Genomic DNA, 12,364 nt, shown 5'->3' with positions numbered 1-12,364 from the left:
AGTATTAAAAGAAGATGGAAGGAATATACTGAGTCTTTGAACTACCTTTTGATAATTTCCCTTGCTGAAAATCAGCTGTAAGGAGCTAAGAGGCAATAAAACTCTGATACTTTCATAGCTGATCTTTGAGCACAAGTCAGCCCATTACTATCAAATTGGTACTGACTTCCATTGGATTTTTAGCAACTGTAAATTTCATGTGAGGAGATTGCTCCTTTTTGTGCTACTAGGTAGAATAGGAAGAGTTCAGAGAGACTGGTAAAAGGTTAGTTACATAGCTATCTATCTACTCATCCATGTTTTTCTTTCATTCAGTAGAAACTCCTGCTTAGTATTTGACATGACTTCTTTATCCCTTCATACCCAGTTGCCTGAGGATAGATGTGTTGCTGTGGGATAGTCTGCAGTCAGGGCCCTTCCAAATTACTGAGAAGCAGTAATGACAGTTTGAGGACTGAAATGCCTCTGAGTCAGGCTATGGTCTTTCTGATCACTTGCTATGCATCTAAGAGCTGGACAGTAAATAAGGATGACTGAGGAAGAATTGAAGCCTTTGACTTCTGGTATTGGAGAAGAGCACTGAATATCCTGTGGGCCGCCAAAAAAGAAAGAATAGCCAGCATGCTTCTTGAAGACAAAGATGACAAAACTTTCTCTCATATACTTGGGGCATGTTGATAGGAGAGGATTTTCCTTAGAGAGGGATATCATGCTTGTAAAGGTGGAGGGTTGGCGAGAGGAAGAGCATCCACCAGATGGATTGACCATATTGACCCATTAACTACAGCAGTAGGCACAAGTGTGTCAGAAATTATGAGGATGGCACACAATAGGACAGGGTTCGGATCTTTGTATATAGAGTTGCTTTAGATCGTACTTGACAGCATCTGGTAACAGCAGTCGTACCCAGTTTACCAAATCTCAAGCTGATTTATTATTCCAGTCATATACTTGCTGAAAAATGTAATTCCATTGTGTGCTCAGTGACTTTACATCTAATTTTGTTAATAGTAGAAGAATACTCTTAACAAACCATGCATAAAAATGAGGTGGTGGTGGTTAGGTGTCTGAGTCACCTGCTGTTCATAGCGACCCTGTGGACAACAGAAACATGCCCTGTCCTACACCATTCTCATGATCTCTTCATGCTTGAGCCCATTATTTCAATCACTAGATTAGTCTGTCCTATTTAAAAAAAAATTATTGGTATTCATGTGCATTGTGTTAGACTGGTGTATATTGTGTTTTATACAATCATTCATATTCATTGTTGGTTTATAAAATTAATTACTAGTGGTCTATGCCTATTACTAACCCATCTTTTTGAGTTCCCATTGAGTCTTTTCTGTTCCTTTACCTCCCATCCATCCACATTTCAGTCCATCTTGTTTAGCATCTTTGCTTCTCTGACCCTTTATCTTTCTCAGCATGATGTGTTTTTCCAAGGATTTTCCCCTCCTGACAACATTTCCAAAGTATGCGAGAAGAATCAGGTGGAGCCTTTCATAATATCATAACTTATTTTATGTCATGAAATGAGACAACTTCATAGATTTCTTAATCTTTAAAATAGCCTTTGGATCATTTTTCTTTTAAGAGCTGACAGGGGCACTGAAGAAGAGTTCACGTGAAACATCTGATCTGAAATTTCTAAATAACCAGTATATTCATAAACTGAAACTTGTGGAGAAAGAGAGCAGAGCTAAGAATGACAAAATACAGCTACTTCAAGAAAAGAATTTGCAGGCAGTAGTACAAACTCCAGGTGAGTTTTGTTTGGGTTGGTTTGTTTTTGGGTTGTTGTTTTTTTTAAAGCAGGAGTGGCATCCACTTCCTAAGCAACATGCTTCTGGAAACTCTGAACTTTGAGAAATGATGAATAGTTGTAGAAAGACTTCATATCTTTTGTTCATAGGGTTGCTATGAGTCATGCTCAACTCGATGGCAATCAACAACAACAATTTACAGATTTAGTCTTTTAAAATTAGTGACTAAAATAGGATTTAGGAGTTTCATGTTTAGAGTTTAGTGTTTGAAAAGATAAACATCTGATATATAAACATAATTTGAGTATCTAGATAGTATTTTGTATAATGCATCTAGAAAAATGTGTAACAATAATAATAGCTTCTTAGATATAAATGGTCTAATTGTAATTCCACAATTTAGTTTCTCTAATTTGTATACTTCCTTTTCCTTCTTTATTATAAAAATTGGGAGACAGCAGCATGTACAATTTATTTTTTTCGTTTTGTGCCAGAATTTCTAGAAGAATAGAAATGCTAGATTATATCCTGATGGTGACTGTCTGGGCATATATTGTTAGAAGAATGTCTACAGTACTAGTTATAGTATCATTGAAATGTCTAAACCATGGAGTCAAGATTAAGGAAGTGAAGTGTAGGAGACTTCTAATTTATAAAACTATAGAGATTGAGGGAATGGTTGGTAGCAGAAGTAATTTGGTTGGAATGAAGATTGTAGACAGAATGGATGTGAAGATCTAGAATCTGGCAAAATTCTGAGTGATGACAAAGCCCAAGGCATAGTTAGTATGATGCACCTCAGACTGAGTGGAGAGGGTACTCAGAAGAGTTAGGAATGGGGAGCTGTAAGGCCAGGATGTGAGAGGAAGCATTAGCATTTGAATTGAGTGGAAATGAAATGGAGAGGGAGGTTGTGCATCAGAGGTGAATAAAATGGAGAAAAGCCTTAAGAGTAACTAGAAGAAAATGAAAAAGAAAGTAATCAGGCTTCCTGAGGAAAGAATGGGCTATATCCAACAGATTAAGGAGATGCAGTCAGTAGATTTTCATGACTGAGGGTGGTGTGTTTGGGATGTAGAGAACTCCCAGATTTCTGTGTTGAATAAATGTGTGGCTAGGTGGTGATACTGTTTATTGCCATAGAGAATGTGGGCAACAGAGGAGGAGTCCATTTTTTTTATATGTTGAGTATACTGTGGGACATTTGCCTTGCAGTATGTGTTCTGGTAAGCAGTGGAATGTATGTATAGCTGTTCTCACAAGTGTAGTACCAGATGGAGATTCAGATTTGGGACTGAGCGGTCATGGTGTCATAGGAATTTTTAGTGAGTTTATGTGGAGCAGGAAGAGAGCAAACTCAAAGACAGAATCTTGGAAATTGTCCTTTTAGAGACCAGTGGAAGAAGAGGGTCTCTGATGGATACTGAGGAGGAACAGCCAAGGAAGAAAACCAGGAGGTAGGGGAAGAAATATCACTGTTGGGCCAGTTGGTAGCATCATGATAGATGAAGAAGAGTTTGAGATTATTAATAGCTTCAGCTTGCTCATCTCCACAGTCAACACTCTTGGTACCACTAGCCAGGAAACTAAAAGATGAATTTCACTGAGAAAGTCTCTTTTCAGGGACCTCTCCAGAGTACTGAAGAGAAATGATGTCAGTTTAGAGACTAAGGTACACCTGATCCAAGCCATGGGCTTCACAGTTACTTGCTATGAATTGAGAGCTGGACAGTGAATAAGGGTGCTAGAACAAGAATGGATGCCTTAGAGTTGTGGTGTGGGAGAAAAATATTGAACATACTATGGACTGCATAGAGAACAAACAGATCTGTCCTGGAGAGGGTGATGCCAGGCTGCTCCTTAGAAGCAAGGATTTTCAAGCTGTTTCTCACAAACTTTGGACATGTGGCCATGAAGGACCAGTCCTTGGAGAAGGACATCATGCTTGGAAAGGTGGTGGGACAGCACAGGAGAGGAATACCCCAGGTGAGATGAATTGACATAATAACTGGGGTGATGAGGGTAGGAGTGTCAGACACAGTGAGATTTGCTCAGGATAGAGCAGAGTTCAGAGCTATTGTGCACAGGGTCACTGTGAGTCACAAGCAACTCGATGGCATATAACAAGAGGGGAAGGGAAAAAAATCCTCAAGAAGGAAAGATTACTTTGTTTAGATAGGTGTCTACCTATAGACAGGTCATTTGAGCACTTTTGACACAGTTTCTTCATACTGAAAAAACAGATTTAAAAGTATTTAAAATTTATTAGGATTCTGAGGAAGACAGAGTTGTAGATTATGTTGTTCATGAGACTTCTAGTTTTTCAAGTATAATCACTAGATGCTTAAAAAGGCAAGTTTTCTGTTTGATTTGGACTAACACTAAATATTCATTTAAATATATTTTTTTAAAAATTACTCTTGTAAAAAAATTACTTTTGTTAACTTTGAAAGGTAAGACAACATTCCCTAATGATTAAGATTATGAGATCATTTTATATTACTTGTGACCTTCCATTTTATACACATACAACTGAAATATCACCAGTAATATAAAATCATTTCATAATCTTACATACATATTTATAGAAATATATTTAATACTTAAAATTTCTATTATCTGCACTTTGACGCTCTTTAGTAAGTTGTTTATTTCAGTTCTTACACTATTAAGCTCTGCATTTGACACTTTTCTGTCAGTGATGATTCATTGAGCTCACAATAGAGTGCACCACAGGCCACTCAGCTTTTAATCTTCCTAATGTCTAGGTCCCATCTAGTAGAGAAACATCATGAATCCTGCCATCAAGCCAAGCATCTTGGCAAACAAACTTGTTGTCCAACCATGCATTGTTTAGTTAAAAATGAAGGTGGGTATTCACATAGGAGAGAGAAAATACTTTATCAGCATATAATGTGAGCTAGAGACATACTTTATAAAAAAAAAGACTAACCTGTTTTAATTTTAAAATGATGCTTTATTCTTTCTTTTTTTTAATAAATATATTTGTTTCTTTAGGTGGCAAGAAAAGAAGTATTGCATTCAGGCGCCAACGTATGCAAATTGACGAACCAGTCCCTCCTTCTGAAGTCAGCTCATATCCAGTGCCTCAACCAGATGACCCTTATATTGCAGACCTCTTACAAGTGGCAGATAACAGGTACCTGAGACAGTTTTCTGTTAGCTTTAGGTAACGGACTCCTGGATCAGCTGTAAGCTGCAGGATTGGCAGGGATTTTTGTCTTATCTATTGTATTTTCAATGCCTACCAGAGAAGCCATCCCTCAGTAAGTACTTTCTGAAGGATACTGAATCTTTTTTACATACTCTGAAACTTCTATTTCAAGTAAGTTCTATACCTCTTGTTTTTGTTCTTTCTTTTTTTAAAGTGATATAGTTCCTCTAAGAATCTGTTTCCAAAGAGTTGCCTTGTTTTAAAGTAATATTTTATTGTGTTTTTATAAAGGTTACAGAACAAATTAGACTCCCATTTGACAGTTTGTAAACAAATTATTCTGTGACGTTCTAGTTTTCACAGCATGTCATTGCTCTCTTTAATTGTCTTCTGGTTGTTTTAGAGTTACCCTTAGTTTCGTTATCAAGTTAGAATTATCTTTTAGGAGAACTCTGTTACTTCAGATTGTGTCAAATGACAGTTGGACATGAATAGATTATAGACTTAGAACTGACTTTCAAAGTCTTATTTAATGATTTGTGTTTATATATCCATAGTGTAAGAGTCCATTTAATTAAAAAAGAGTATTAAGACGTTTTAAGACTTGGAAAGCCACTCTCTTCCTGTCCAATTGTCATATGATACAACACTGAAGTAAAAAGGTTCTTCTAGGAGAGAGCTTTTACTTGGTGATAGAACTTAACCTTTCAGAGTAACTCTGCAACAACCAGAACACAATTAAAGGTTCAGAGCCACCAGTGACTATCGCTCATGTGATTTATAGCCTCTGAAAACCCAGTGTAGGGTCAGCTATGGGTTGATTATTACTACTTGATGGCAGTAACAGAGAAGCTGCTGTAGGCCAGATACTGTATAAGTACTTGAGGATGTCCAGCTGAATATGATGGTGTGGCTGCTTTTGAGAAGCTTTCAGTCCAATAGTGAAGATGATACAAAAGAAGTATACAGAATGACACAAAATTGTACGGTGTTCACATGCTCAAAGCAACACAGTAGCATGTGTGAGCTTCTGGTCAAGCTGGAGAAGCATTTCAGAATGTGAAGTATACTGTTGGAAGTAGTTAATACACAACTATTTAAATAAAATCTGAAAAACGAGTTGATGCTATTAATTAGGACCCCTTAACTTACTTGGTTATTCTCCCATGATTTTTTTTCCCCCTGAACAATGAGTTGTGAGTTTGTCACTCGGGGTGGCCTACATGTTGCTGTGAGACAGGAAGCTGTGCCTTTGGTATTTGTAATACAAGCAGGGTAATCCAATGGTGGATAACTTCCAGACTGTGACAAATTAGGAGGGAGGACTTGGTGATCTGCTTCTGAAAAAATTAGCTAGTGAGAACTTTGTGAACAGCTATAAAACACTCGTAATGTCAGAAGGGAACGAAGAGCTGCCTCTTCAAAGTGCTTGCTACTATTGTCAGGTGCCAACAAGTTGACTTTGCCTCATAGGAACTTTGCGTACAACAGAATGGAACACTGCCAGCTCCTGGCCGTCCTTACAATCGCTGTGTTGAGAGGCTTCTCATTTAGAGTCCTTTCCTTTTTTTACTGACCCTCTGCTTTACTAAGCGTTGTGTCTATCTCCAGGGACTGGCCTCCCCTGATAATATGCTGAAAATATACCAGATCCCATATGAGGTAAAGTTTGACCATCTTTGTTTCTAAGGAGCATCCTGGCTTACCTTCAGATGTTGTGATTCTTTGGAAAGGCCTTACTTGGTATGTTCAGTATTCTTTACCAAGTGCACCAGCTCTTCTTAATTTTTCCTTATTCATTGTCCAGCTATCACATGCATATGGAGTGACCATTGCATGGATCAGTCACAACATAGTGCCTGAGTCACTTGTTAGCTCTTTAGCACTTCAACGTGTTTTTGGCAGATATGTCCACATACGTCCTTTGATTGCTGGACTGCTGCTTTCATGATAGAGTCAACCTTACTGCTGTGGATGAAAGAGAGCTTCTGATGTCTTCATTTGCTCCTGTGTTACAGCACAAAATGAGAAGAAACATCCATTAATAATCAGAACTTGAAATATGTGAAGAATGAATCTAGAAAAATTTACATGTCATAAAAAGTGAAATGCATAAGAATTGATATACTATACAAAAGTGAACTGGAATGGACTGCTATTGGCCATTTTGAATCGGTCATATTATCTACTCCCCCAGAAATTATGGATTTCTGAGAGTTCTTTTCTCAGAAAGAACTTTTTAACATCTGTCTTGAAGCCTAAGGCTACTGACGGTAGGATAGTCTGTCTAGCATACTTACTGTACATCTGGACAGAAGACCAGTTAATAGGACTATTATTCAGATTTGCACACCAGCTACTAATGCCAAAGGTGAAAACTTATTTTTTGTCAGTTTATACAGTCTGAAAAGAAACATGCACACAGGATTTATTAATAGTTACTGGTGACTGGAATATAAAAGTTGAAAACAAAGTAAGAGGATCAGTTGTTGTTGGGTGCCATTGAGGGGAATACAATTGATAGCGAATCTTTGAACAACTGATAGGAAGCTTGCCCTATCTTGTTCTATCTTCTAGATAGCTGCCATGCTTCAGCCTGTTTTTTATTTCAGTCACTGTGTCAGTCCATCTCATTGACGGTCTTAACCTTTTCAGCTGACCTTCTGCTTTTTCCAGCATAATGTCTCTTTTTCGAAGGACTGATCCCTCCTGATAATATAACAGAAAATGAAATTTTGCCATCCTTGCCTCTAAGGATGCAAATGTTGCAAGAACAACTCTGGTTGCACTTCTTCTGAGACAAATTTGTTCATTCTTTGACATTCCATGGGATATTCAGTACTCTTCTCAGTCACCACAGTTCAAAGGCATCACTTCTTCTCTGCTCTTATTCATTATCCACCTTTCACCGGCCTGTGAAGCAAGTAAAAATATGGCTTAGCTCGGGCACACTTTAGTCTTTAAATGCATCCTTTCTCTTTAGCACTTTAAAGAGGTTCTTAACAGCAGATTTGCTTAATACAACCCATTTTTTTAATTTCTTTGGTGTTGATTATAGTTCCAAGTAGAGTAAAACCATGACAGCTTCATTCTTGATCGGCCGTGATGTTGCCTATTGATCTACCACTCGACCATCAATTTGTCCTACTAGGGAAGCTTGTATGTTGCTCTGATGTCAGAAGTTAGGCCACCAGTATCTCAAATAGTATGAGGGTCACCCATTGTGGACAGACTTCAGCAGAGCTTCCAGATGAAGACAAACTTAAGAAGCAGGACTGGCCATCCAGTTCTGAAGTAATGGCCCCAAAAACTCTGTGGATAACAGAAAAGAATCAGTAATTAGAATAAAAATAAAATAATAATTAAATTAATTAAATAATTAAAATATATAATTAAATATGAACTGAACTGTATCCCTCCAAAGTATCTATTGTAAAGCCTAAACTTTTAATGTCTTTAGTTGCAGACTAATTTGGTAATAGGTTGGAGATGTAGGGTTTATCTTAATTGAATCTCTGTTGAGATATAAAAGAGACTCAAAACAAGCTATCAAGCAGAGATGAGGGAAGAGAGATGCCAGGCCATATGAAGATTGTCTGCAGCAGAAGCTGAGGGAGAGAAGACTTTGCTTTAAAGTTGATGAACCTTCCCCTAGAGCCAGTACCCAAAGTTTGGTTTTGAGCCACCTAAACTGTGAGAAAATAATTGAAGCCACTCAGCTGTGTTGCCACAACACCAGATAAGTAAAACACTAGCTATTTTGTCATATAATATATCTGAGTTTCAAGTGGTTTACATTTTCAGTACTTTATTCTTCTAAAAATTCACTGTCCTAGGAATGATAATGGGATCTCTAATGGCCTCATCCATAGGAAGTTGTATTATGAACTCTGTGCCAAAGCCTGAGCAACTCTGACAGTTTCAGGGAGAAAGGTGGGCAATCTCCAGGCAATTTAGAGCTTCAGAAACCAAAGGGATGATCAAGTATGAGTCAGTTCTGTCTATGTGGCAATGAATTTTAATTGTGTTGTTGGTTTGGGGTTTGGTTTTTTTTTAAGACATAAGCTATTTAAAATAGTGACTTTGGAAAATTTTGACATAGCACGTACTGCATTGAGAAGCAGAAAGTGAAAAATGCATCTAGTTTCATTTCTTTTTTTATTTCTTAACTAGACCATATTCATATTAGTTATAATTATGTTTCAGAATTCAAGAACTTCAAGAGGAAGTCTGTGCATTACAAGAAAAGTTAACTGCAATGGAAAATGGAGTGAGAGATTATAACAAGCAGGTAAGATTTTTATTTCCTTGCATAGTAGACATTGAGATAGATGTGTATGGTTATAAATATCCAGATGTATTGGGTTACATTTGCTATTAACTATCCTAGTTTTAATACAGTTTTCATATTTTTCTTAAGTTTGTTAGTAGAGCTAATAGTGAAGTGGCTTAGATAGCATTAAATTGCTCTAAACTATTCTCTCATCTTGTGCCGTAGTTTTGTTTTCTGTTTTTCCTTAGGTAAATAATGTATTCCCCTGAGTGTGCAACTTATGATAGCAATATTGCTGTGTGTGTGCCTTGGGAGTGTTTATTGAAATATTCTATGTGTTATAGTAGTAGTATTTACAATTTTTTACTCATATACTACCCTGGTGATTTTGTAATTTTGAGAATTTCTTCATTTCTTTTCCCTACTGCCATATTTTGTGTGTGTTTTCACTATAAGCACTACTACCTCATAGAAAATTTTCGGGAGAAAGCAGGGACATCAAGAGAAGCAGTTAGAATTCATAATGGTAACAAACTTTGTTCTTTCATATCTCCTGTGTGTGTCTTGCTGAATTTTGATTTGTGCAATTACAAGCTTTCTGAATATGCTCACTGAAGTTCAAACTGGGTAACACAGTTTTCATTTTTTGCACATGATTGTATCTTTTTGGAGTGAAGTGAATCTACACACACAATGTCGATTTCCCTATGTGATGCTGTGACTGTTAAGTTTATAAAGTACTTTAAAGATTACTTGGATAAAAATTGAGTCAAAATAAAATAAATGGTGATATAGTAACCAATAAATAGAAATTGGAAATACCATTATGAACATGAGTTAAATATAGTTAGTATTTTTTTTTACTTAATAATCATTGCTTTATTGCATTTTTTTCCCCAAAGTACTTTATGAACAGACTGACCTTTTCATAGCATCTCTTTAGGTGGTTGAGGCATTTAGAGAAAATTACCTTAGCTTTTGAATGAAATCACCATTTTTTACCTCACATCACCTCATTGATGCTGAGTTGGAACTGATTCATAGCTGAGCCTCAGCAGAGTTTTGGAATCTGTCAGTTGCAGAAGAGATTTCTCCGTTGGACCAGCTGGTGAATTTGAACATCAGTAGGAGATACTCCTACTTTGGGTTAGCAGTACAATTCCTACGAACTCTACCACCAGTAATTATCACTCTTAAAGGCGCCTCATGGGGCTGTAGCCGAGCGCTAAACTGCTAACTTAAAAGTCACTAGTACAAATCCACTAGTGGGAGAAGGATTTCCCAGTCTTCTCCCATATGAGTACAGGCTTGGAATCTCAATGGAGAAGTTCTACTCTGTCTGTAGATTTGTTAGGAGTTACAATAGGCTCAATAGCAGTGGAGTTTTAACCTACTCTTTTGCTATTAATTGTCTATTTAACTTGAGTTGGTTAGGTTATTCTCCCCACTGCGGGCCATTTTTCTTAGCATATTACAGATTTTGCTGCCTTTTTCGAGTTCTTTCGCTGACCTATTATACCCTCTTCTCAAGATTCCATCTTGACTCTTCCTATAAAATTACCAGTGTGCACACTCAGACTTGCCCTAAGGCTAAGAGGGTAAAGTGGTATGTGCTCTTCTAAGGCTAAGTGCGTCTGCCGGTGCTTAGCCCACCCTTCTTCCTTTCTTCTCCTTACTATTTTTCTTCCTTTACCAAACACATGTAGCTCAGCTCATTGCTGTCAAATCATAATCCTCTGGCGGGCTCTCAGGAGATTGCCAGTTGGACGAGAGGGGATTGCCCATCTTCCTTCCTGAGCTGCTGGGGCATTTGAACCACCGGAGAGATGCTGCCTTTGGGCTACCAGTGCAGTTCCTTATGGACTACCCTGCCAGACCTCCTCTTTGCAGTTCTTTTATTCTTCATAACAGTCTTAAAACGAAACACTACTGCTGTCATCCATAACAGTCATTAAAAAAAAAGTCCACTTCGTCTCCTGTTGTTCCGTAACCTGTTTGAGTCTTGTTTCTGCCTCCCACAGCAGTTGTCCTAGTTAGTGTCACCACCTCACTGCCCTTGCGTCAGTTCTGACTCATGGTAACGCTTCGATGGATTTCCAACATAAACCTTTACAGGAGACTGTCCATGTTTTTCTTGTGGAGCAACTGATAAATCTGAACTAGCAGCTTTTCAGTTAAGTAACTTGACATATGGAATTGTGTCACCTGGGCTCCTTACTGAATATAACCAGTGACATAATTGCTAGATCTAAAGGATTCCTTTAGTTTTTATTAAAATCTGCTCTGTGGTTTTTGACATTATTGATTATTATATAGAACCTCTTTATGACTTCATTTTCTTTGATTTTCCTATTTTACCACTTATTTCTTCATTCATTTCCTTGCTTGGTCCCTGGAATATTACTGTTTCCTAGGATTCTGCCTTTGGCTCTCCTCCCTATATTTTCTCAAATGCCTTATCTACTCTCTTGGTTTAAAATAATGCGGTGTGTACACGCGCGCACGCGCGTGCACATGCATATCCGTAGAGGTGTGAGTCCTAAATCTCTGTCTGGCCAAACCTCTGTTGAGACCATGTACCCACCTTCACACAGGCATTTCCATGTGGATGGAGTTGGACTCCTATGCCTAGTACTGAATTTACTTCTTCCTCAGATCTTTTTCATCCTCTGTGCTCTGCTGTGGTTAGTAGTGTCACATCTGTCAAGCCTGCATTCTTTAGTCTTTCTAGACCCTGTTTTCATCCTCACACATATCATTTATCTCATTCTGTCAGTTTTTCAGCCTAAATATCTCTTAAATTTTTTTTGTTTTTGTACTCTATATTATATACCATAATTTTCTTTTAGGCTTTGACCATTTCTCCTAAGATCCTATAATAGGTCTTAGTAAATGTTGACATCCACGGCAGTATCTGTTAGCTGAAATATGTCAATTGGTATATTATCTATTCCGGGGGCCTTATTTTTTGCTATTTCCTTCAGAGCAGCTTGAACTTCTGCCTCCATGACCATAGGCTCTGGCTCAAATGCTATTTGATTAAATTCTTCTGTATCTGCCAATTCCTTTTGGTACAATGACTCAGTATATTCCTTCCATCTTCTTTTGATACCTCCTGGATCATTTAACATTCTGCCTAAAGCATCCTTG

At 37.6% G+C, this 12,364-nt stretch overlaps 1 protein-coding gene across 1 annotated transcript in view; it reads left to right on the top strand.

Annotated features, from left to right (window-relative positions):
- Nucleotides 1-12,364, top strand: part of CEP135 (centrosomal protein 135kDa) — a 110,338-nt gene that overhangs the window by 4,531 nt on the left and 93,443 nt on the right. Inside the window, exons 3-5 of the mRNA XM_006898095.1 lie at nucleotides 1,598-1,765; nucleotides 4,785-4,926; nucleotides 9,148-9,232. Of these exons, the coding sequence (XP_006898157.1) occupies nucleotides 1,598-1,765; nucleotides 4,785-4,926; nucleotides 9,148-9,232 (395 nt within the window). The remainder of the gene's footprint in view (nucleotides 1-1,597; nucleotides 1,766-4,784; nucleotides 4,927-9,147; nucleotides 9,233-12,364) is intronic.

The sequence above is a fragment of the Elephantulus edwardii genome, unplaced genomic scaffold (genome assembly GCF_000299155.1).
Source record: "Elephantulus edwardii isolate Elephantulus edwardi_28Jun2011 unplaced genomic scaffold, EleEdw1.0 scaffold00220, whole genome shotgun sequence".
Taxonomy (NCBI): Eukaryota; Metazoa; Chordata; class Mammalia; order Macroscelidea; family Macroscelididae; genus Elephantulus; species Elephantulus edwardii.
The sequence above is the reverse complement of the archived record's forward strand: the minus strand, read 5'-3'. Positions and strand labels throughout refer to the sequence as shown.